Here is a 25,225-nt window from a genome sequence, read left to right on the forward strand (position 1 = left end):
ATCTCAGATATCATCATAAATAAGGCAAAGTAACAGGTTTGAAGAAGATGTTTTAGAGAAGGTGGACAGGAAAAATGTCTCTTAGATGGCATCATTTAAGCCAAGATTGGATAAAGTGAGATTGCGACAGGTGGGATGAGGGCAGAGATAAATGTGAATAATACACATTGTAAAGAATCCTGTCCAAGAGGATTGGTTTGTATTTTGTAGATATACGTTATGTTAAAGAATTCAGTTACTGCACGTGCTAACCAATATGGAAATAAATCTACCTTTTTATTTTAAAGGGGGTTTCTCCAAATTAGATGTCAGCCTTTAAACTCTAAGTTTTATTACATGTAAAAGGAAGGCTTAAACCCTTTAGGAACTGGGTTCACATAGGATTGGATCACGGGTTAATATATATTTTGGTGGAATTGAGAGTCATGCACAGTAAGGCACACAAAAGAAAAAGAGAATGAGATTAATGAAACAGTTGGTCAGCTGGCCAGCAGAGTCCTCAAGTTCTGGGTTGCACGGCACTCTGATCATGCTTTCCTGGGATCTTGAAGTCCTTGCCTACTGTCTGATGCCTCCCATCTTTGGCCCTTTCCCTGTGTCCCTTCCCTACCAGTTGGGAATCTATAAGATGGCTCTGCAAAATGTGTCACCAAATTGTGATTGCTGATCAGGTTTTCCAGGTAGGCTTTCCAGCCTGGTCTTGGAGCCCGTAGTGCTCAAGATGACCAGGACTAGAGGTGACTCTGGTTGCAGCAAGAATCTTAATATGTTCCATATCAGCTTTTACCAAATATTCCATGGAGCGCAATCACGGTGCTCATACCAGAGAGCTCCTAACAGGCAGGATGTGCTGCTTACAACAGGAGCTGTTTATTCAGCAGGGGTTACTGCAGGCACCTGGAGGAGGTGCTTGCTCATTTTGATGGCACAGAAGGCTGGGGTCTTAGAAGCTGTATTGGGATGAGATAATGTGGCATGACTTCATGTGTCCCCAAAGAAGATAATTGACAACTACCAGGAAGCTGGCTTCCCTTGCCCTGGGCACACCTGCTGTGCCAACAGAATATTTAACTTACAACTGAAAATGCCTGTAGATTTTGATAAATGACACTAATAAAACCCTAAAGAACACTAAAAAATTTCACCTTTTGGGATTTTACAAATGTTAGGGACTTCTTATAACTATTACTGAAAATATCCAGATTTCAAAATTTAAAATTATTAAAGGAGCACCCAGAATAATTTAAGAAAAAATTTAAGCAAAGCAAGTGAATTCTGATCCTAGAAATTCTGATCCTGAAGATTGCTTTAATTACATTACCCAGCCAAAGGAGTGGTCAAATATCTGCAGTAAAGCAGTCCCCTACTCATGGGGAGAGCCATTGCTTAATTTTTGATCAAAAATGAAGTTCACTAGGTCAGAGGGGTTCATTTCTCTCTAGTGCACAAGATAGTTAAGAACTTGTTTGTACCCAAAATAGTTCTCCCAGAGAAAAAGCTCACACATTTCTGTCTTTGGCTCAGCCCCCTGGGCCCTGTCCCATGAACCCACTGCAGAGGGAATTCCTGTCTTTCAACTTCCCTTCTGTCTGTGCAAAATTCTCATTCTTGGTCAAGATCAACCTTAGGGCTGTTAACATTTTGAAATCTAACAAGACCCCCAAATTCCAGGAGACTTCCCCCAGCGTCATCTTCTCTGAGCCCTCAGATTGTTGACAGTCTATTTTCACACAGATGCTTCTCTTTGTCTTAGATGTGCTAGGCATGGTCCCTTACTTGAGCATCAGCTCCTCAAGGGACCACTTTTCTTACACTCAGTTACACAGCTCAAAATTTTACCCAAGGGAGCTGTGCAGTAAAAACTTGCCTAATGGATGGAACAGCTGAACCCCACCTTCATTCCCTTGGGGCTGAGACGTTTGTAGGTACTTGGGTAGAACAGACATCCTTCCCATCCTACAGGGGGAGAGAACACTCCATGTAAAATAACAGCTTTCCCCTTTGGGCTCCTCATCCAACCAGAATGGTAGAGTGGAGACACTTAGAAAGCTTTAACGGATCTGTAAGGAGAGACTGGGCTTCATTTACTGTGGGTGATAGGGTGGTAGGTGCCACATTACAGTGAACTAATGTCACCAAATTGTAGGCTGTATCTCGCCCAATCTGATGGCACCTTACACACCTCACCACAACCCATAATGAGAGAGTTGGGGGATCATTAGTTTCTCTTACAAATGAGGAAACCAAGTTTTACAGAAATAAAATAACTTGCCTGAGTTGGAAATGCCCCTTCAAAGTCTTTTTAAAGAAGACCACTGCATTATCAATAAATAACTGTATAGCTTCTGTTGTGAGTTAACCATACCCATAGTTTTTTTTTTTTTTCTCATCCATTTTCTCTGTAATTTTGAGACTTTTTAATGTAGACATTTGTAAAACAAAGTATTTAGTAGTCAACCAGTTTTTCTGCTTCTGCTTCTCTTATCTGTGAGCTCTTTGGGCCCTGGGTTTCTCTTCCTAACACTGGCCACCTCAATGTCATTTTTATGATGTAGCCTGGTTTTACTACTTTTTTAAGTAAAGAGTTTGAAGGAAGAAGCTAGAGAAATTGACTACAACTGAGGGGGTCAAAGATTCCTGACTTGGGAGTAGAGCTCTGTGTCTTGGATTCTTGTCTGTGATGACTCAGTAAGCATACCCAGGGGCACCTGGGGCTGTAACCTGTGGGCAGTTCTCCCTGCCAGCCTCTCTGCTGGGCTGGTCAATGGAGGGAGAAGTAGCAGCACTGGGTCCTGCCAGGGAAACCCAAGCTTTGGATAAATCACTTTGGCTGTCTACTGTTACTGTCTCTGTGATGCGAGTGTTTTCTGACCTGTCTCATGTTGTCAGCAGATGGGAAAACGGAGATTTCGGATGTCATCTTGAAGTCGGGTACAACTGATAATAATTGAGAGTTTTGGTTGTCTGTGTTACCTAAGTCTACTATTTTATTGCTAACTCTTGCCCACTTATATCTGCTGTATAAAAGGATACTTGAGAGAGGACAGGGAGGTGAGTAATCCATTGGAACTACTATAAGCAAGATCTTGGTTACTCTCTTACTGAGGCCAAGTTACTGAGGGAATCTGATTCTCTCAAGAGGGCTGGCTGTTTTTGGCCTGAAGCTCCTATTGCAGAAGTTCAGTGCTTGACGTAAGTGTCATTTTCTCATCTATTGAAATGGTGTCATTTGTCATCTTAAAATCTCAGGGTATAGGTGCAATTGAAAGGGATGCCTCAGAAGCCTGAGGTGCTGTGTGGAGGCATGGAGTTGGCATACTCAGACCTGTAGGCCAGAATTTCCCAGATGTTCCCAATCCAAGACTGGTGTGGCTGAACGAAGTGGGTAGTATTCTTCAATTTTAGTTTTGTTAGAGATGTTTCTGAGGTCAGCAAGTTTTCCTGCCAGCCTAATGAATGATTGATTTGTTTTCCATTATTGGATCTTTTCTGGCCCACTAAAGTGAGTCTGTCTTTCAAGGGCTCAGATGTGTTTAGTGACCTTATGGTTATAATTCATTTGTATCCCGGGATCCACAGACTTCAGGACATTGTACTAAAGAGACTTATGAATAAAAAAGTGCTTTCAGTAAGTACAGCCAGCGCTCGCTGTGTGCTTGCTCTGAGTTCCACAGTTACATGAATTATCTGCTAAGCCATGGGTGGATTATGTCTTTGCTGGAATGCCTTCAGTCTGAAGCAGATTGTTTATGAAGCAGCCTCTCCTGTGGTTGGACGCATGATGTGTTTGAAGGGCCCTTGCATGGGAGGAGGAAGAAATGCTGACCTTTGTCCACTTTGGGCTCTGAATTTGCAGCATGGCTTTCAACAAACCATTCAGCTGCTTTGCAGTCAGTGTCACCCAGGAGAAGAGAAGGTAGCAGCCACAGAAGGGACACCCAGGTGCCGAGCAATAGTTCCCTGGAGGGGGAAGCACTTTCTTCCAGGTGACTTCTCAGGGCAGGTTTTCTAGGATGGCCTTTGAATTGGGCCTGGGGGATAAACAGGATTTGCACTTGAAACTTAATGCATGTGCATCTATGTGACTGACATCCAAAACTGACCAGTCTACATCATTATTTCAACTGTATGGCTGTCAACAATGTAAGTCCAGTGAATGAGGAAACTGTTTGTATTTCTAGGTGATTTATCATCAGCGAGTAGCTGAAACTTGGGATTAATAAAGGTTTCTGTTGTCTTCAGCCAGGAAGAGCAGTTAATACATTCATAAATTAAAGGCTATTTAGTTTCTTCAAGCTCATCTTTCAATTCAGTGATACATTGTATTAGGCTAATGTTGACCAGGAACAAGTTACAAGGTATTTGAATTGCTCCCAGTACCTGAACATGTTTATGTAGTGACCCATTTCATAAAGCTGAGTCTGTAGCAGTGCTTCTTAACCCTAGCAGAACTCATGTTCTAGTAGAATATTAGAAACACTTGTGGAATTTTAAAAACAAATATCTGGACCTCACCCTCAGAGACTGTGATCTAATTGGTCTGGCATGAGATCCAGCAGAAGTAGTTTCCTAAGCTCCACAAGCACTTCTTAATATACAGCCAGGGTTGAAACCACTCTATGATGAGCAAATAATGGTTCTGCAGTCAGCATTGCCTCTTCCCTGAACACTACCTGTGCTGTCCCATTCTTTGTACAGCCTGGCACCTCTGCTTGGAATGGTCTCTGGGAATAGCTCGTGCAGGGCCTGGAATGCTACAGGTCCTAACTATACCCACCATACTACAGGGTCTGGTGCAAGGGTGCTAAGCAGGGCCTGGACACACTCAGATGAGTGTTTTGGAAATATGTCTCCAGCAGCAATGAGGGGAAACGGATTGAGTAGGGGATAGAATTGTCATGGGAAGACCAGTTCTGCTGTGGTAGCGTCTAGGAGGAAAAGGAGGAGGAACAGGGCTTCGTGGAGTGGAGTAGAAAAGAATTCAAAGCAGTACAGGAGGCTTGGCCTCATGGAGTAAAGGAGAGAAAGGAGTCATGGGCAGTTCCTAGGTTCCCTGCTCATTGCTGAGCCATCCCTCGGGAAGGCAGGATGAGGAACAGATGGGTGGGGAGTTGAAGAGTGCTGTTTTGGACGTGCAGGCCTTGAGCACCTGTGCACCCTCCATGTGTCGTTGTCCAGTGGGCAGTTGGGCATATGTGTTTGGCTCTCAGAGGAAGTATCTGGGTTGGGGAGATACCAGTGTGGACAACTTGTGGGCAGCAGTTATAATCACAAAGGAAGAGGAGATCACCTCAGAGGCCACCTGGAGAAGTGAGGAAGGTGCTGACATTGACCTTCAAAGATGCTCTAATTAAAAAAAAAAAAAAGAATGGATGAAGCAATATCTATCAAAGGAAAAATACAAGACTTGTATCTTACTGGTGGCATGCCAAAGAGACAGTGTGGTATAGAGAAAGGTTGGGTTTCAGAATGAGGGACTCACATGCAGCTGGCTGAAATGCTAGCTGTACTACCGGCCAAGGAAAAGTCATTTTACTTGAATTTACTTGAATATACTCCCTCGCTGCAAAATAGTTTCCAAGAACAAGTGAAATAAGTGAATATGAAAAGTGATGTTTATTTGGTCTGACAGGCTACACATTCTATGTGTATATCATAGTTCACCGCTAGCTAATGACAACAGTAGAATAAGTCTGTAAAGCATAAAATCACAGGAAACACGTGCCTTTGTTGTTCACTTTCATCTAAACCAGCTTTCTGAATTCCAGTGCATTTTGGACATTAGCAGTTCTAGAAACTTCAGTTGATATGGAATGTATCACACAGCTCCAGTGTAATCTGGATCTGGAATCACAGAATATGGGAGTAGCAGGAGATCCTAGGGATAATCTTCCAGCCCCTTATTTTAAGAGCAAGGGAATTAGCACATTCCCTTTTACACCGAGGAGTGCCCTAACCAGTTCTCTGTCTCCCTCTGGCCCTTCGTGGGGTGGGCTGGGTGGCACTCCCCGGGTTCTTTCTGTGATAATATCTCATGTGAGCTGGAGACAGCCCCACTCGGGAACAGCCAGCAAGAGGAAGGGACAGATTCATTTCGCTGCTGCCTATATCACACTACACCTGAGAGGCTTATAAATAGCACTTAGCATTCCAAGGGCCACTGTTTAACTGAAGTGGGAAAATGATATTGGATATTAAATGTACTAAGTACTTATCTCTTACACTATCAGAAGGGTCATTTTCATCTTACCAAGTAGACACTTGGGACTCTACCTGCCAAATGCCAATTACGCAGTTTCCAGTGAATATTCATGACAGCCTTCCTGAATGGCTTGGCTTCAGTTCTGGGCTGTGGCTGAGTGGTGCCCTGCTGTGGTAGGGAGGGTATGGTAGAGTAAAATGTCAGCACCTCGTGGCAGACTGCATGGCGACATCCCTCTGCCATTTTCACCCCAGGAACCCAGAACCTGCTCAGCCCGTGGGGCTGGAGAACCGCTCATAGAAGTGCCCTGTCTCCCGGTGCCTGAGACACATCTCCTTCCCACTTTCAGGCCTGGCTGCCTTGTTGGAAGGGTTGGTAGACTCTCTTGCTTAGAGTGTTCCGGCCCAGCCCCTTCTTGCACCAGAAATGTTTTTTATATTGTTCCCATCCTTGGGAGGAAGCCCTTGAATGTTAGAGTAATTGTAATTATGTGACTCTGTTTTGAGCCCAAATCTGACTTATGGTAATTTTCCATATCCCTTCTCACCTGACTTGACCTCTGCCTTAATCTACCTCTGTTCACCAACCTTACTCTTCTCTCTCCACATAACCTTTTGTTCCCCCAATCTGATTTTTCTTTCCACTGGACTCTTCCTCCTATCTAACTTTCCCCACTGTAATAGGTTTTTTACATTAATATAGTTTTGTGTGTTTGTATCTCTTAGTATTATGTTTCATTTCATTTGTTTGACTTTATCATGAAAATATACCATATGTAGTTGTTGTTGTTGTTGTTTGAGACAGTCTTGCTCTGTCGCCCAGGTTGGAGTACACTGGTGCAATCTCGACTCACTGCAACCTCCGCCTCCCGGGCTCAAGTGATTCACCTGCTTCACCCTCCCAAGTAGCTGGGATTACAAGCACCTACCACCACACCCAGCTAATTTTTGTATTTTCAGTAGAGATGGGGTTTCACCATGTCGGCCAGGGTGGTCTCAAACTCCTGACCTCAAGTGATCCGCCTGCCTCAGCCTCCCAAAGTGCTGTGATTACAGATGTGAGCCACTGCGCTGGGCCCGTATATACTGTTACCATTTTAAGTCATCAGTGTTTCCAAGACTCATTGTCACTGTATATTTCTACCCTGTCTTCCAAGTATTAGTACTGTCCCATGGTACTTCTACAAATATCTTTGTTGGACAGAAATTATTTTAAAATTCTATGTATTCTATTCTCTAGCATAGTCCTTTTTTAAAACCATTGTCGGTGATCTGTGTTTTGGTGATGGTGTTGACCATGTGATTAGAGTGTGTAGACCTAGACAAAAAGCAATAGATTGATTATCCCATTAATGAACAGAATATATTCTGTTGACACACCTAAATCTTCAGACAATTTGTCACAGAGGATGAAATGATATAGAGGGGCTTCATGACTGGTTTGGAGATGGGATGTCCTTTCTGTGGTGGCTTGGCAAGCCAGGCTTCCCCTTCTTCCTGTTTTGCAACCACGGTGTGTGTCAGGCCTAAGTGAGTGTTGTTCCCACCTCTGCATCCTCTCAGGGAGTTTCCAATTCAGGTATATAGAGTTGTACCTGTCGAAGGCTCAGCTCCCTCCCATTTCCCACACACACACCCATCAGTCCCCTTCCTGTGGGTGAATCATGGAAGGCTGAGCATAGGGCGGGGATGACCAAGTTTACAGGCAGTAACTTGTACAACTCGAAGGGAGCTCCAGACGCTAGGCTAAGCCTGTACTGCTATACATGACAGTCCTTGCTAAGGACTTCCTCTTAAAATTGACTATCACAGGATTTAGGTTCTAGTGGGGAGACCAGGGTGGGAGGAAAACTAAGTAGATGAGGAAAATGTTAGTACACTGTATAGTGAGCGCTATGAAGGTAGGAGGGTTAAGGGCGAGTCGTGGGGGCCTTCTAGAGAAGTGATGTCAAGCCAGCCAGCACTGATGACCCCAATATGTTTTAATCTTATACTGAGGCTAATTTTATTATGGAGGGATTTGTTAAAGGCTGCTTTATTATACAGGAAGGAGTGTAATGATAATACAGAGATACAGGAGTGTAATGATAATACAGCATAGCCCGGTGGAAAATTGTGCAAGGAGATGGAAGCCTGAGTTTGAATCTGGGCTCAGTGTCTCACTAGCTAAGGAATTCTGGGTGTATCACTTGACCTTTCCAAACTTCTATTTTCTCTTATTTAAAATGGGAAGACTGGCATCCAGTCATCTTATGTATCTTAAGCAAAGGCTATATGCTAAGAGTCTCATAAACTATTTGAGCATGATGTAAGTAAATGGTTAGTTAATTACATTAAACAGCAGTTATGGATGTGATTGAGTACCAGGCGTTAAGAGCTGTGAGATCAAAGAAGGGGATTACCAGTTTGAACTGGGACAGCTTCAGGCCACTGCAACATGGGAGAGAATAAAGAAAGAAGCCCTGTGTGGCTTGAACATATCCAGTAGAAGGGTGGCATGCACTGAAGCTGGAGAGAGGTGCTTGGTCCCCCAGGGCCTTGAACACAGTGGATGTGGGTCTTATTTAGAGGGCAGAGGGATGCCATTGGAAGGCTTAAAGCAAGGGAGAAGTATGGTCCGATGTTCATTTTCAGAACATTTCATAAGAAGGACATGTTAGAGGAGGAGGAGAGTGCTATTGTAATGTATGCCAGAGATGATAATGGTGTGGACTAAAAGGTACGGAGGAGGAAACAGACTACACCCTGGAGAGAAGTTCAATAGGATGTGCTAAAATCCCCGGTGACTCTTAGGTTTCTGGCTGGAGTGAATGAGTAGATACTGGTGCCACTTACATAGAGCAAGCGCCAGGGATAGGCTTGGATGCCAGGAACCCTGGGAATTCAAGGTGAAAGCACAGAGCCTGCCCATAGCAAGCCCTCATTTAGTGACGTGTGAACTGAGTGTGGCTGATAGAACCTGGTGTTTGAGGAGGGAGGATACCACAGGTCTCCAGTGGGACACTTGGCCTCACTGGTCACAGCCAAGCTGGTTGCTGGGGAGTGAAGCCTCTGGAGCTTTCCTGGGGATGCTTCGTCATCTCTGAGATGCTTTGAGTGGTGCTGCCCTGTGGGTTCTGTGTACGTATAGCTAATTGGGAGACCACAGGTGACAAATTACGCCCCTCAGGAAACCCGAACAAGATAACAGTTAGTGGGATTTCTCAAAACAGAACTCCCTGGCTGATCAGCAGGCCCCTCCTTTGAGCAGAGTGACCTTGGGTGCCCTGCCAGCCACCTGCCTCACCCTCTCTACCACGTGGCCCCACCCAGAAATGGAGAGGAAGGGGTTGATCTTGCTCATCAGCCTAAAGCACTGCAGTGGTTTGGTGGGAAACTTCTAGGGGAAGTTAGGGTAGTTTAGCAGAAGCTAAGTCTTGCCTCCCAGGTGTCACAGAAGGGGGCCAGTGTGAACTGGGGAGGTGGTGTGTGTGTGGATGTGTTGGTTGTGGGGTGTTTTGCCTGAAAGCTGCAGAATGGCTGAGTTTCTTACCTCAGGCTCTGGTACACTTGTCTGAGTCCTTCAAGGTCCTTTAGCTGTTTAACTTTCTGAAGACTGTGTGGACCTGAATCATGGCTGAGTACTACATTCCTTGCCAATGGTTTACTTCTTCTAAATGAAAGGAATTTCACTGGGCTCAGGAGAGGGGGCTTTATTGAAAAGCAGATTGATGCAAGTTGGCAGCCAAGTCACTGGGGTGAATGGATGGAGCCACACATAGGTTATATTTTTGAAGGACATTGGGTCAGATTTTGTACTTATAAACATCTCCCCCTTAATGAGCCCTAAATAGCCACAGTTTGAAACTAAGCTTTTCCCTACCCCTACTTCCTGTTAGGATTTTAGTTAGAGGATCATCAAATGTCAAAGGTAGGCAGTATCACTTGGGAAGTCCAGCAATGAGTAGTTATTTAACTTTTTTGAGTGGGAAAAACATGATTAAAGCCTTTTACTTTAGAGATGAAAAGATGGAGGGCCAGAAAACAGAAGCCACCCAAAGTCACAGAGCAAATGAAATGACCTCACCGGGACTGAATTCAAAAGAAGGCAAAATATGACAAGGTCTTAAGAGGAGGAAAAGCAAGTAATGGGGGACTTTACAAGCTGGGGGAAATAATTGCCTTCTGGGATGCCTGGGTGGGGAGTCAGGGCAGACTGTCCAGGTATTGGACATGGACAGGACTGTATCAAAGCATATATATATTGAAGGTTACCTCAGGTAGAGGGAATACCAGAAATGACAGTGGTGGGAAAGTGTGTGGTCATCAAAGACAAGTAGTCCTGTTCACCTGAACCTCGATACCATCATTTTATAAGAAATATAGGCTGGGTGGTGATTCATGCCTGTAATTCTAGCACTTTGGGAGGTCAGGGTGGGCAGATTGGGCTCAGGAGTTCAAGACCAGTCTGAGCAACACGACAAAACCCCATCCCTACAAAAAGTAGAAAAATTAGCCAGATGTGGTGGCCTATGCCTATAATACCAGCTACTTGGGAAGCTGTGGTTGGAGGATTGCCAAAGCCCATTAAGTTGAGGCTGCAGTGAGCTATGATTGTGCCACTGTACTCCAGCCTGGGTGACAGAGTGAGATCCTGTATAGAAAAACAAACAAAAATATATAGAGATCATCTCACAATCTTACAGCAAATATATAATATGGGGAGGTATTCTCTATAATGTGGGTAAGTGGCTTACCATGAGTTTGTTGGCAGCAGAGCCAGAACTCAGGACAGATCCTTTAGATTACAATCCCAGGGTCCTTTTCACAAAACCCCATACTTATCAAGGGTTTTAGCATTAGGGTTATGCATTGTAGAAGGGTTTACATGTTCAACTAAAAAGCTTCGACTTGATTTGGTAAGCAATGAGTAGTTATTTAACTTTTTTGAGTGGGAAAAACATGATTAAAACTGTGCTTTAGCAATTTAATCTGGCGAGAGTATTGGAATGAATTAGAGACCTAGGTATCTTAATCATGGTGACTACTTAGAAGAGCTTGAGCTTCAGGGATCAGAGTTCTAACAGACTGAACTGAGATAATCTGAAGGTCAAATAAGTTAACTACTTTGTCCAAAGTCAGACAGCTAATCAGTGGTGCAACCAAGGTTCAAATTCAAGTCTGTCTTTAATGTCCATTTTTGGGGTTCCCGCTCCAGGAAACTGGATACATACATACAACACAGTGGGAGAGCTGCTGCACGCTGCACTTTACGGGCTGTTACAGAATAGAGTGTATATGCCTAATGTGCACCTAGCCCTGCTCTATTTTTTTTTTAAGACTTGAAGTCTTGCTCTGTTGCCCAGTGGTGCGATCATAGCTTATCATAGCCTTTGAACTTAGGGGCTCATGCAATCCTCCTGCCTCAGCCTCCTGAATACCTGGGACTACAGGCACATGCCCAGCCCTACCTTAGGCTAGGGAGGGGAGTCCCTCGTATGTGCAAAAGAAGTGTAATAAAGCTAAGTAAAAATCATCAATTTTTCCAGACATTTTACCTCTGAATTAGGGAAGCTGTTGAATGGTGCTTGTTGGTCTAAGAAGTGAGTTTATCTGACTTTAGCCTACATGTCAGCATCAGATCTAACATCCGTGAAGTTAGGCAGAATTAGCACTATTGGTGATTTCCAAGACTTGTTTCCCAGAAGAGCCTCAAGTGTAAAGGTTTTTTAAACTTGATTTTTTTTTAATAACTCTTGATAATTTATTAGCCATGTGTGTCCATTTTCATCAGAACACCAAAATTTGCCTTTTGCATTCTGCCAGTTTTACTGTTCTATTGCCTTGATTCCTTCTTTTTGAATTCTTGACACTTGTCACGTGACCTACTCCCCCTTTTTGATTCCTGGCCACTTACCCCCCAAGAAGAGCCCACTTTTTCCCCATGTCTTGTATGAGTTGCTCTTTCCTGAAAAGGGCATGACTTTCCAGTCACTCCCCAGTGATATGCAGGGGAATTCCCTTATTGACGCCGTAGTTGAACAATGACAAGTATTGCTGGTGTGTGCCTCATTTATCTTTGCCGAGTGTAACCTGTCACCTGGGTCTCCTTGTAGTCCAGCGTCCTGTGTGTGCTGTGTTGATGTAGGAGCCTGGCAGCACTTACCCATCTCCCCTCCTCCACTGATGAGATTCATTCTCTCCTGGCATCTGTGTGTTGCTTCCCTGGGATCTTCATTAAGTACTCGAGATAGTATATACTTCTGCATTCTAACTGGTTCTTTGATGATGATCAAGGCTTAGACATGTTCTAAACTTATCCATTTATCTGGGGCTAAACACACAAATTTGGACATAACTACACTTTTGGGTGTGGCTGCTATAATCTAGTTCTCTTTATTGCAGATACCCAGGAAGTTTTAAAGATGGTATCAAACTTCTCTTTTACAGAGGTACAACACCAAACTTGTGATGTTCCTAGTTGCCTGGGACGGTTGTGCTTTGAGCAGTTCTCTAAGGACTTGATAATGAAGATATTAAGATTAGAGGTGACACCTGTCATTATCCTCTAGTTTTAGGGATGTGTTATAAAATAAATGAGAAGAGGCAATATAAACATCCCCAGGCTGCTTTAGAGGCTGCATTTCAATGTCGAGATTTCACAGCAGCAAGGAGATGCTCTGACTACAATCATGTCCTAGAACTACAAGGGATCTCAGAGAGACACTGGTAATTCCAGTCCCCAAATACTGGATAGGATTCAACACACATTTTCAAGTAGTTGGTTGTGTATCAAATTTGAAAGATATGTTTTTTTCAGCCTTGTCTTCTCAACAGTGTCTGCTAGATACCCACATCCACTCAGGTCTGTCCCCATTGCTGACCAACCGTTTGTGTGAGCTGGGGCACTTCTTGCTGACCTTGAAGAGGAGCTCATGGTAAAGGTTTTTTTCATGTCAGCTACCTCATGACTGCCTTCAGCTCCCACCTCCAGCCTACTTCTTTTCCTAATTGGACCGTTCCCTTCTATCATCGCACCACATTTCCATCTGTTAGCCCTGATCAGAAGAGAAGCTGACATTCATTCACCTGTGCCAATAAGGTACAGCCTACTCATGTTGACAGTTAGCAAGGTGGGGCAGGCCCCTGTGGTACTTCTTTATTCTTTTCTAGCCCACTCTGCCTAGGAAGCTATGGGAGCTGGTGTAAAGAGGGCCAGGCTGATGCCAGGGGACCCAAGTTCTAAACCTGTCTTCATTTAGAAAAGATGGGAGTTAGATTAGTTGAGAGCTAAGTTGCTTCTGGTTTAGTGATATATATTGAGTTTGTACTTTGTGCCAGGCACAGTTACAGACACTGGAGAGTGAAAGCAGAGTGCCTGACCTCTTGACAATGGGTTTGTGAATCCGGAGGTGGGTGATGGAATACAGCCCTTACAAACCATTTCCCAAAACTGTGGCCCAAACATTTTTCCTTACTCCCTGCTTTTGAGCATACATCTAATCTAACCCCCTTCTTTTCCAAATGAAGACAGGTTTAGAACTTGGGTTTCTTGGCACCAGCCTGGCCCTCCTTATACCAGCTTCTATGGCTTGCTAGGGACATCCATGTTCCTTGGATACCCACTGAGCTGTTCTTTTCATTGCTTGTCTGTCTTCCTACCACCTGTTCTAAAGGGATAAATAGAGGTGTTTCTATCTGATGTAGAGTATCTTCTTTCTGCCCTCTGTTCTGACTCAGATTCCACTTATTGAAATTGATAGTTTTATCAAAGTTCTGAGAAATTTGAGGCAAGATTACCCTGGTGGCTAATAGCACACCCTTTGTGACCTACCTATGTGAACAAAAATGTTCAAAACTGTGTCTACTGGCATGCTAGGCTCAAATGCAGAAGGAGAAGAAAAGATCCATGTTTTTGAAGAAATTGTAATGTATAAAGTGACACAAGATGGGAATGTTAGAGAAACAAAGGGGAGATGATATAACTGAAAGTGTGTGCTTGTGAATTCTTTTTTTTTTTTTTTTTGAGACAAAGTTTTGCTCTGTTGCCCAGGCTGGAGTGCAGTGGCATGACCTCGGCTCACTGCAACCTCTGCCTCCTAGATTCAGGCGATCCTCCTGCCTCAGCCTCCCAAGTAGCTGGGACTACAGGTGCATGCCACCACGCCCAGTTAATTTCATGTGTTTGGTTTTTTTTGTTTTGTTTGGTTTTGTTTCCCCCCCGCAGTAGAGACAGGGTTTCACCATGTTAGCCAGGATGGCCTCGATCTCCTGACCTTGTGACTCACCACCTCTGCCTCCCAAAGTGCTGGGATTACAGGCGTGAGCCACCACGCCTGGTCTATGTGTGCTTGTGAATTCTTAAAGGATGTATGTAAGGGAGCGATCTAAGAGCACTGCACCCAGAGGGAACTCGGGAGAGTGGCCAGTTGTCTGTACCACTCTTGCTCTAGGCCGTAAATGAAGGTATCTGCCCTGGTAGAATTGCTTTCTTCCTCCCACTTTCAGGATGTATGCAGGTGTTGGGGAGGGCAGACTATTTCTACACTGTTCCTCTGCGTTTATCCGTTAAAGTGGGAGAGATGTTCCCGGTGAGGCTCAGGCCCTTGTCAGACAGAGTCCCTGGATGGCAGCAGAGCCTTTCCATGGCCAGTGACTTACCAGAGCTTTTTTCCTTCCAGAGATGAGAAGAATCAGTCCATCATAGTCAGTGGGGAGTCTGGAGCTGGGAAGACGGTGTCAGCCAAGTATGCTATGCGCTATTTTGCCACCGTTGGTGGCTCGGCCAGTGAAACCAACATCGAAGAGAAGGTGCTGGCATCCAGTCCCATCATGGAGGTAAAGCCTTCCAGGTGCCCTGGCCTTCCTGGCTGGAACTCCTCCCACTGGCAGCAAGACTGCTGGGTGTCAAGCCTGGGTGGCAGCCTTCACGCCTCTCCCTGAGAGCCCTCTGTCCACTGTGGAGGAAAAGTTACCAAGGTGCCTCTAAAACTCTGGATGTTGACCTGGTTGTGTCTTTAGATTCCCAGTACTGGGTAGAGTGTCCTCATATTCTCCGTGTCCCTTGACTCTGCTGAATGTTGTAGTGACAGTGACCATCCCCCACCTCCTCCACCTCTGTTGCTGTCCCCTTCCCTGCTGACATCACGTGTCAGAAATCAGTGCTCCACCAAAACTCTTAGAAGCTTTGAGGGCCTGCTGGATCAGAAAGGCAATTTTCATGGGGGATGGGGAAGACTAGATAGAATATTTTTCAACCCACAGTATTTGGGCATCTTGTCTTTTAAGCGGAGAGGTAAAGCCAAAAGGTACATGATAACCTAGCATCTGTTGAAGCTCCTCAGAAAACAGTTCCCTGTGATGGCATGAATTGGCCAAGGCAGGCCCCGTCTGTGTCTTCACTCCTCAGTCTTCATGATAGGGGCTGGGCTAGGGTGGGCTCAGAGCAGTCGACACAACTACAGGCCAGAGAAGTTTGTTAAAGACTAGATCTTGCAATAACTAAGCATGCTTTAGGATCAGAATGCTGTCTCTTTTTCCCCCTTTTCTCTACGAAACCTTTATTTTGATGGAGTAGAACGAAATGGCCTCATAGTCCCTGGGTCAGCTTTCATTCCACACTTTTAAAGCTAAAGCTCTTTGACATTGTCTTGGTTACAGTTGGTAAGAGCAGGCCCTTCTGCCAGCCCGGGGCAGTCACTTTGTTTCATGTCTGTCTAGTCCATCTCTAATTGGACAGTTCCCTTCTATCATCACCTACAATAGAAAGAAGACGTTAGTTGAGCCGCAAGCTGCCAAGATAGCATCAGGCTTCCATGCGGAGCCCTGAGCCCCATCGACTAAGATATAAGTCACCATGGGGTTTGGTCTTTCAGACGATTTTGGAGCTTAGGGAAACAAGAACCTGCCTGGACCTTCCCTAGTCCCCTCTTTCTCTCTTCCTTTACCAAGTGCAGGAGTAAATTGAGTCTTGATTCATAGGGGTTCATTGATTATCCAGGCAAAATCTTCTGCCTCCAGGGTTGCATTGTCTGGAGGACTTTAATTATCTGCTAAGTAATAAGATACAACCTGTTCACTAAGAATTTTTCAAAAGCAAGTTTCAGTATTTGTTCTTATATGATTTGGGAAATGGCGAATACAGTTGAAGGCATTTGTACTAAACAAACAGATGAAAAAAACCTTTTATTCCATAACAGTGCTTCTCTAACTTGAGGGTGTCTGAGAATTGCCTGTAAGGCTTGTTAAAGCACACATTGCTGGACTCCACTCTGGAGTTTCTGATTCAGAAGGAGTCTTGGAGGGACCCCCCCAAATTTGCATTTCTCATAAGTTCCTAGGTGATGCTGGTGTTGCCCATCTGGGTACCACACTTGGAGAACCATTGACCTGTTACAAAATCAGGAAAGATAGGAAGGGCTCACTGGAAAATACAAAAGAATGAAAGGAAATAATCCCCTTTAATACTACAGCCTGCTGATAATCATCCAACATTTTGGTATATTTTCTTCCAGCTTTTTTTACTATTATGGCGTAAGCCTCGTCCCCATATTATTCAACTTTTTATGAACTATCTTATTGGCTGCAAACATGCATTAATAAATGGCTTTACCATAATGTGACTCCTTCTTTTCTAGCATTTCATTGGTAGCATATTTACTCTGAGCCCCAAACTGAGGCATGGCCATGGCCCAGGTCAGAAGCCATTTGTGGACTGTGGCCTCGGCCTCCTTAGACCATGTACTATGCCTATATTGAATGGCTAAGACAGCTGCTCCACAATTAACCTCATGTTCTACCGCAAATGAGAGTGTGAAAGCAGGATCTCTCCTTTGACCGAGTTTCAAGATTCTGTCCACGTTTTAGGCAGTAAGATATCACAGACACAGTGTACTACTTCTTTTAGAAACAGAGTAGTTATTCTGGGCAAAACAAAAGGCAAGAAACCTCTTTGAACTCCAGAGACTGAACAAAGTAGTTATTATTAGTCATGTTGGAAATTTAGTGAAGGCAGATCATCACATTAGTAAACATATATGAGATATGGGGAAATTTTTTATAATTTTGTCATAAAATACACATAGCATACAGTTTACCATTTCAACCATTTTAAGTGTACAATTTAGTGGCATTTGGTACATTCACAATGTTTACATCCATCACCACCATCTATTTCCAGAATTTTATCATCCCAAATAGAAATTCTTTACCCATTAAACAGTAAGTCTCCATTCTCCCTTCCTCCAGCTCCTGGTAATCTCTCTGAATTTGCCTATTCTAGGTACCCCCTACAAGTGGAATCATACATTAGTCCTTTTGTGTCTGGCTTATTTCACTTAGCATAATGTTATCAAGGTTCAATCATGTGCTGGCATATATTCGTATTTTGTTCCTTTTTAAAGCCGGACAGTATTTCGTTGCATGGTCATACCACATTTTGTTTATTCTTCTACCTTTTGGCTATTGAGCATAATGCTGCTGTGAATGTGGGTGTGAAAGTAGCTGAGTTCTTGCTTTGGAAGTGCTTTTTAAATCACAGTGGTCTGACATTATCTAACTTTTGGAATACCCGTTGTAGCCTGAGTAGGCTGCTAGGCTGTAGGGAAACAGGGTGCTTTGACATGGCAGAGATGAAAAGCAACATGCACACACAGACATATGCTCAAAGTGCTTCAGTTGCTAAGGTCTGAAGGAGGAGTGTGTACATGAACCAGCTTAATCTTACATGGTCATGTAAATAAATGCTACAGTGGTTTGAGCTCAAAACATTAATTTTCTGCATTGTGCAAATTAGTACTTTGGAAATTATGTGAGTAAATCCTGACAGTTTCTTCTGTCAAATGGAGAGTTTTGCCATCCTAGAGACTGTCCCTTGAGCTGTCATTAAGTGTTATGTTTGAGAGAAGTCTTGGCTGTGAACATGAAAGGAAGAATTATAGCCAGAAAGAACTCTGAGTAGGATTAGAAAGATTGTTGCCAAGCAGAGAAAGAGGCTTTTGCATTTCCAAAGTCTGAAACACGACTTTTCAGAAGCTGAGTCTAGCTGGGACCTTGTATCAGGAAGCCCAGTCAGTTCTATGGTTGCTCAGAGTGCTATAACCAGCACAGAGCATGTCTTAATCATGGGACAGACAGCTGATTACTGATTGATTGCTCTGCCCCTGTCCTGGGGAAGGATGGCACCTCCCAACAAAGCAATCGGTTATGGTCATGGCGTCGTCTCATTGCATCCACTGCCCAGCAGCTGCAGACACCTCCTGGAGAGACCAAGAGTTGAAGGTCTGAGGAGGCGGATATCCCAGTGGTCTACGCTAAGTGGCAGTTGTTGGAATTAAAGGCGACTTGAGGTTGAATTGAAATTGGTTGGGAGGCACTGGGATGATTTATTGTCACCACCAGCACTCTGTGACCCTGTTCTGTTTAAGAGCTTGTCAGCATTCCAGGAGTGATTTGTTCACAAGTCTGCACTGATTAAAAGAACATTGGTAATCAAGAGACTGTTAGTGGAGGAACAGAACCCAAGTCTAGTCCAGAGACATCACATCATTTCTCGGGGTGACTGGAGTTTGCAGGCAGACAATTCTGAGAGCCACAGAGAATGCCCCTATCCTGGGAGAAAGAAAGGAGGCTAGACGATATCGTGCCATTGCACTCCAGCCTGGGCAACAAGAGGGAAACTTCATCTCAAAAAAAAAAAAAAAAAAAAAAGGAGGGAAGAAAAAGGAGGCTAGAGTAAAGCCAGCAAAAATAATAACTAAGACCAGATATGTTATTTTCAGGATTTGCTGGGGTTTTTTTTTGTTTGTTTTTGTTTTTTTTTTTTCAAAAGACAGGACCTTGCTTTGTCACCCAGGCTGAAGTGCAATGGCATGAACATGATCACTGCAGCTTCTTCCTCCTGGGCTCCAGTGATCCTCCTACCTCAGCCTCCAGAGTAGCTGGGACTGCTAGACATGCACCACCATGCCCAGCTAACGTTTGTTTTTTTTGTAGAGACAGGGTCTTGCCACATTGCCCAGGCTGGTCTCAAACTCCTGGGCTCAAGCGATCCACCCACGTTGGTGTTTCTAAGTGCTGGCTTACCGGCACCTGGCTAAGGGTTCATACTTTTTAGGGCAAAGAAGAAAGCCAGACACTGTCAACCGATTTTTATAAGAATCTGCCCCCAACACACCTTACCAATATTATCTCCTGTGTTCTTTCATGTATCAACATACTTTAGCCACTTCAAACTTGTTGATTTTGTAGCATAACCCTGTCCCTTTGTCCACACTATATTTATAGAATGTCTTCTTTTTTCCCACTGTCAGAATTCTGCTCACTTTAAGATCCACTTCAATTTTCCACTTCTTAGAGCTTTTCGCATACTGGGGCATGGTTGTTTTTGCTCCTTATCTGTGTTTTCATACTGTTTGATACCTCTTTATTGTGCAATCCAATTACATTGAAATTATTTCAGTCCATTTTTATTTCACTGTGTGTTTCTGTATGCATCAAAAAGATTGTTATACCATATGTACTTGGTATCATAGTCCATCAATCATTTTTCACCTTTTCACTAATCCATGAGCTATGTTCTAGTTTATTATTTTTAACAGCTTTACAGCATCTGATTATATGAATATACCACATTTTATTTATGTTTTTCCTACTGGTGAACATCTGGTTTGTATTTCTTTTTTATTATTAAATATAGTCTGAATGGAACATTCTTGCCCACTTGAATTATGTGAGAATTTCTCTAGGTAACACCTAGAAATAGAATTGCTGATTTGTTAGGTGCATGCATGTTCAGTTTTACTAGATATACCCGATTTTCCTTCAGAATGGTTGTTCCAGTACTTTTAGATCTATCATATCACTTTGCAAAGTAGCCTAGGAAAGTAAGGAGGGCCAATCTTTTGGCAATGATCTTTAGACCTCGGGCGAAGTTTTCCTAAGCTATCACAAGGAATGATCTCCAATATAGTAAAAGGTCTTATTGCTATTTTAGAAATTAAGAAATTTAGAAAAATTAAAATTTTGAAATTGAAACTTATTTGTTGAAATGAGCTTCTCCTTTAGAATTTTCCACCAACTGACCTTTGCTGATTACATCTGTATGACATTGTTTAACATGTGCCTTTGTCCACTTTATTTCCTGTAAAGGAATAATAAAATTTAGAGGCTTCTTTAGTTTTTGTTTTGTTTTGGTTTGGTTTGCTTTTTTAATAGGAATCCTTAAGGTGTGGTACTTGGGCTTGCATTAGGAGGCACAGAAAATCTGGCTGTGTTTTTGTGATGTGAGCAGCTGTTAATTATGCCTAGATCTATTCATCAGCAGTTACAAAATGCTGTGATACTCTCATTCTGTTACTCCTGCTGCATATATTAGCTGGAATAAATCTATGCAGAGAAACATCCCCTCACCAACTACTTAATTGCCCTGAGATAGAGTTTACACTGGAAAGTAGATGTTTAATGCTTTATTTACTAGGTTTCATAGTAATGAGTTGGTTTTCTAGCATCTTCTGAGAGGCTTCTCCCTGCTTTTACATAAAAAGATATGTGAGGATTAATATCTTTCTTTATCCTTTGATTTGATTTGGCTATTTGAGCTGTGAGAAGTTGCCTGCATGTGTGGTGACTTCCTGTCTGGTGGTGAGTGGTTTGGAGGAGACAGAGTCTGGAGGAGTGCTGTAATGCCGTGTAGGTAGAAAGAACACAGACTTTGGACTCAGGTATATCTGAATTTCTCTCTTGGGGTTGTCACTTCCTAGCATGTGACCTCGAGCACATGACTTGACCTTGCTAAACCTAAGTTTTCCCATAAGTGTGATGAAAGTTAGTAATGCCTATCTTATAGGGTTCTTGGCAGCATTAAATGTTTAGATTTTAAGGGGCCCAGCCTAGGGCCCGGCTTATGTCGAAGGTCTGGGAAATGCTTTTTACCAACATTTTAGGAAATATAGCCTCCTTTTCCATTTTCCAAGTAGAAATTGGCTTACTGAAGTCTGGCAGTCTGCCATTGTCCTGTGAGGCCTTGAAGCCTGAGACTCTTTTTGTGGAAGGAAAGTGGATACACTGAGGCCTCTGCTGAGATGACAAGGTTGGTGAGTGCCACGAGCGTGAGTCCCCATCCCTTTGGTTGAAGCTGATGACATAAACTCCTCTGATTAAGTGTCTGAGAGTTACATCAGGCTGGCCAGGCTCTAGCCTTGCCCTGACCTTGGACACGTTCCAAACACTACGATGCCCTTCGGAGCAATCCAACATACCAAGGTTGTACTTTCTCCCCCTATACTTCCTTCCGGGAGTATATGCTGTGTCTGTGATGTATAGGTTGCTTTATATACTTTAAACGCTAAAGTAAAAGGTGTATATTGTGACTCCAACTGGTGTTTGCAGGACTCTGTTGTGGCAAGTTACCTATGAGGACAAGGAGTCCAATACTTACATTTCACAAGAGAAAAACTGAAACTCAGGTTCATTTACTCTTTTACTTAAATATTTTTGAGTGCTTACCATGTGCTGGGTACTAGAGAACCTGTGCTGAAGCAGGTGTATAATCTTTGCCCTCGTGAACACAGAGGGTTAACTGCATATGGGGTAAGGGGAAAAAGAGGGAAATGCAGGGCCTGGAAAAGTGTATGGCAGGAGGTGCTCCCCTAGCCTTGGGATCAGGGAAGGCCTGCTTGCCTGAAGAAGTGACATAGATGCTGAGACCTGAAGGAAGATGAGTCAGCTAGATGCAGGGAGCTGTGGGGAAAGAGGGAACTGCATAGGGGAAGCTTGGGTGAGGGCAGAGAGAGCATAGGCCTTTGGAGAAGAAAAAGGGAGTTGGGATTGTTAGAAGCTGGGACCAAGGGCAAGAGCAGAGGCAGGGATGGGTCGGGTCCTGCCAAGCACATAAGCCCATGCTGAGGGTTTGAAAGTTTTATCTCAGAGGGCAGTGGAAGCCATTGAAGCATTTTATATAGGGAGTATAATAGTTTTACATTCTGGAGGAATCACCCTGGCACCCTGGCAGTTGAGTGGAGAATTGACAGCAGGTAGAAGATGGGAGTGGGACCAGGCAGACCATTGAGAGCCCATTGAAGTTGTTCAGGAAAGAGGTGACAATGTCGTAGGCTAAGGCTATGGCAGTAGGATAGAAATAGGGACAGTTTGACCCATTTGGAACTTGGCATCCTCTATACTTGGAGGGTGGTGGTGCTGGCCAGTACTGGACTCAGTGGCTTTCTTGGTGCAGAGCTGGGCCTAGATTTCTGTGAGTGGGTGGTTGTATAACTCAGTGCCTCCCTCTACTCATCTCAGTAACAGGAACAGTTGTTCAGTAACAAGACTCAATGGCATGTTTTCAGGAGCATTAGTTATAGGTCAACTTTGTGACCTTTTGCTTTTCACTCTTCTACCAGCCTTGTCAATAATAGATGGCCGCTGGGCATCGTGGTTTTGGGATGTCAGGAGACACTAATAGTTCTTCCACTCGGATTGGGCTTGGCAGGACTTGAGGGATAGGTTGGGATTTGGGCTTTTCTTTCAACTTCTTTGTGCCTCAAATTTTCTAGACCCCTGAGAAGTTACAGCAGATGTTTTTCAAGTGTTTCATCCACCTAAAAATGTAAGCATGTCAAAGGGATTAAATATTAATGTATTCTTTACCAATGCATTGACAACATGGTGTTTTATAGAAAGCAAATCTTCACATGATAAAATTAGTCCCATAGTCACTCATTTAAAAAAATTATCATCTAAGTATAATAATAATAAAATTAAATTAAATTTAAAAAATTATCATCTAGTGTTTTGAACTGTAACCCTGATGCTGCAGAAGAAATACCGAGAGGGATGATGGCTTCCTGAGGTGGGAAGGAGGGTGTCAATTTGTGGCCTGTTGCTAGGAAGGTATTTATCAGTTGGGAGTGACATTTGACTGCCTGCTCATGTAGAACTAATCAAAGTGTGTTAAGCACAGGAAGGTTTGTTTTTTCCAGAAAGTTCAGAGTTAGTAGGCACTGGCATTGTTTTAGTGGCTCAAGAATGTCACAGCTAAGGTCTCTGTGATTCTTTAGGCCTTTTCCTCATGGTTCCAAGATAACTGCTATAGCTGGTGCCATCACATGTGCATTCCAGGGAAGAAAGGAGGAGGAAGAAGAGGGACAGTGGGATGCACCTTCCATTGCACCTGGGTAGTCCCCTTTGAAGAGCCTACCAATGAACTCATTACTCTCATTGGCCATCCTCTGGAAAAAGAAGAGTTTTAAGTTTTTGTTTTGTTTTTAGCTCAGCTCATTGTCATCCCAAGAACAGAGGGTTTCTGTAAGTAAGGAAGAGAAAGGGGACACATGGTGCCACAAACATACAAGCCTGAAATCAAGGAAGCCCTTTCTTTCATACCTTTGTCTGTCTGGTCTGTGTAGGCCATCGGAAATGCTAAGACCACCCGCAATGACAACAGCAGCCGTTTTGGCAAGTACATCCAGATTGGCTTTGACAAAAGGTACCACATCATCGGAGCCAACATGAGGACCTACCTCTTGGAGAAGTCCAGAGTGGTCTTCCAGGTGAGTGGGAGGACTTGAGCCCTTTTGTGTTGTTCTCGTGGACAATTACCTCACTTCTGCTCCCTGCCCCACTCCCTGGGCCCAAAGAGAATCTCATTTTGTGAGCCTGGAATTGAATGTACTTGTTCTTATCTTTTATCAGGAAGTGTTCATTCAGATGATATAGGGATTAGATCTCAAAAACCTTTATACAGTACTGTTTTTACATTCAGTCAACAAACATTGAATGCCTGTTATGTGTTACCCTGTCCTAGACACCAAAGATACAGTAAAGGACAAGACAGACCTTTTCCTCATGGATTTTAAAGTCTTACCAGGGGAATTTCATAAATACAGAGTCTGAGTTTTAGGTTTCCTGAGAACTTCCTTATTTAGTAGATTTAAAAAAATAGATTATACTTGGCTACCTACTTTGTTTTCTTTTCAAATAAGTGGATGTCCCACTTTTTTTGTTTTTAATTATACTTTAAGTTCTGGGATACAAGTGCAGAATGTACAGGTTTGTTACATAGGTATACACGTGCCGTGGTGGTTTGCTGCACCCATCAACCCGTTATCTACATTAGGTATTTCTCCTAATGCTATCCCTCCCCTAACCCCCCACCCCACGACAGGCCCTGGTGTGTGATGTTCCCCTCTCTATATCCATGTGTTCTCATTGTTCAATTCCCAGATGTCCCACTTTTCACCTAACTTGATTTTTCACTGCTGTTTGGTTACCTTTAATTTCCTCCTGCCAGCTACTCTTTGCCTCTTTGTAATCCTTTTCCTCCTCCACCCTGACTTTGGTGGGGTTTGTGCAACTCATAACGCTGACAAAAGTCCTCCATCTCCCTTTGCCCTCCCATTACTGAACCAAGATGATGGTTCAGGTCCTGGTTTGAGTCTGTGGCAGACTCTTGCCTTGGGTTAAATGGCTTCCTGGTCCTCATGTTTTAGCTGCCTTTAAGGAGACCTCAGAATCGCCTCGCTGTTTGTTTCTTGGTGACATCTCCATGCTGATGCTTAGCAAACATCTAATGAATTTTTTAACCAGCTCCCCATGCTTTTGCCTGTGTTTTCTCTGCACCTCACAGGTTGGCTTGATAATCCTGCCATCCTGCTTTACACCACAGGCAAGGAAGCAGCCTTGCTGGGTTGGGTATGGGTCCTATGTGTTGCTCATGGCTTTTTCCTGGACACCCTTGGAGCTTCCTTCTTCCTTAGCTCTCTTTGCTCAGGCCTCCTGAATCCCCACCCCCACGCCCACACTACCAGTGTAAGGCCAGTCCAGCTGCAGGTGTTCCCCCGACATCCTGCCTCACTTACTGGCCTTTCATGTCTGCCCAGCCTGACCTGATGGGCAAGTGCAGCTTCCACTTGTCTCTGAGCCTCCCAGAGGAGAATGGGAGCTCACAGAAGGGAACTGACAATTTATGGGACATCAGCCAAGCAGCACAGAAGACTGAATAGGTATTTGTTGATTGACTCACCATTTGTGAAGAGCAATGATGTCCTAT

General features: G+C 43.7%; 1 protein-coding gene across 3 annotated transcripts in view; it reads left to right on the forward strand.

Annotated features, from left to right (window-relative positions):
* MYO5B (myosin VB) overlaps positions 1-25,225 on the forward strand; it is a 387,050-nt gene that overhangs the window by 185,507 nt on the left and 176,318 nt on the right. For all 3 annotated transcript variants that reach the window (XM_030925854.1, XM_030925855.1, XM_030925856.1), the window contains exons 5-6: positions 14,862-15,018; positions 23,583-23,726. In XM_030925854.1, coding sequence (XP_030781714.1) covers positions 14,862-15,018; positions 23,583-23,726 — 301 coding nt within the window. The remainder of the gene's footprint in view (positions 1-14,861; positions 15,019-23,582; positions 23,727-25,225) is intronic.

Source organism: Rhinopithecus roxellana, chromosome 21 (genome assembly GCF_007565055.1).
Source record: "Rhinopithecus roxellana isolate Shanxi Qingling chromosome 21, ASM756505v1, whole genome shotgun sequence".
Taxonomy (NCBI): Eukaryota; Metazoa; Chordata; class Mammalia; order Primates; family Cercopithecidae; genus Rhinopithecus; species Rhinopithecus roxellana.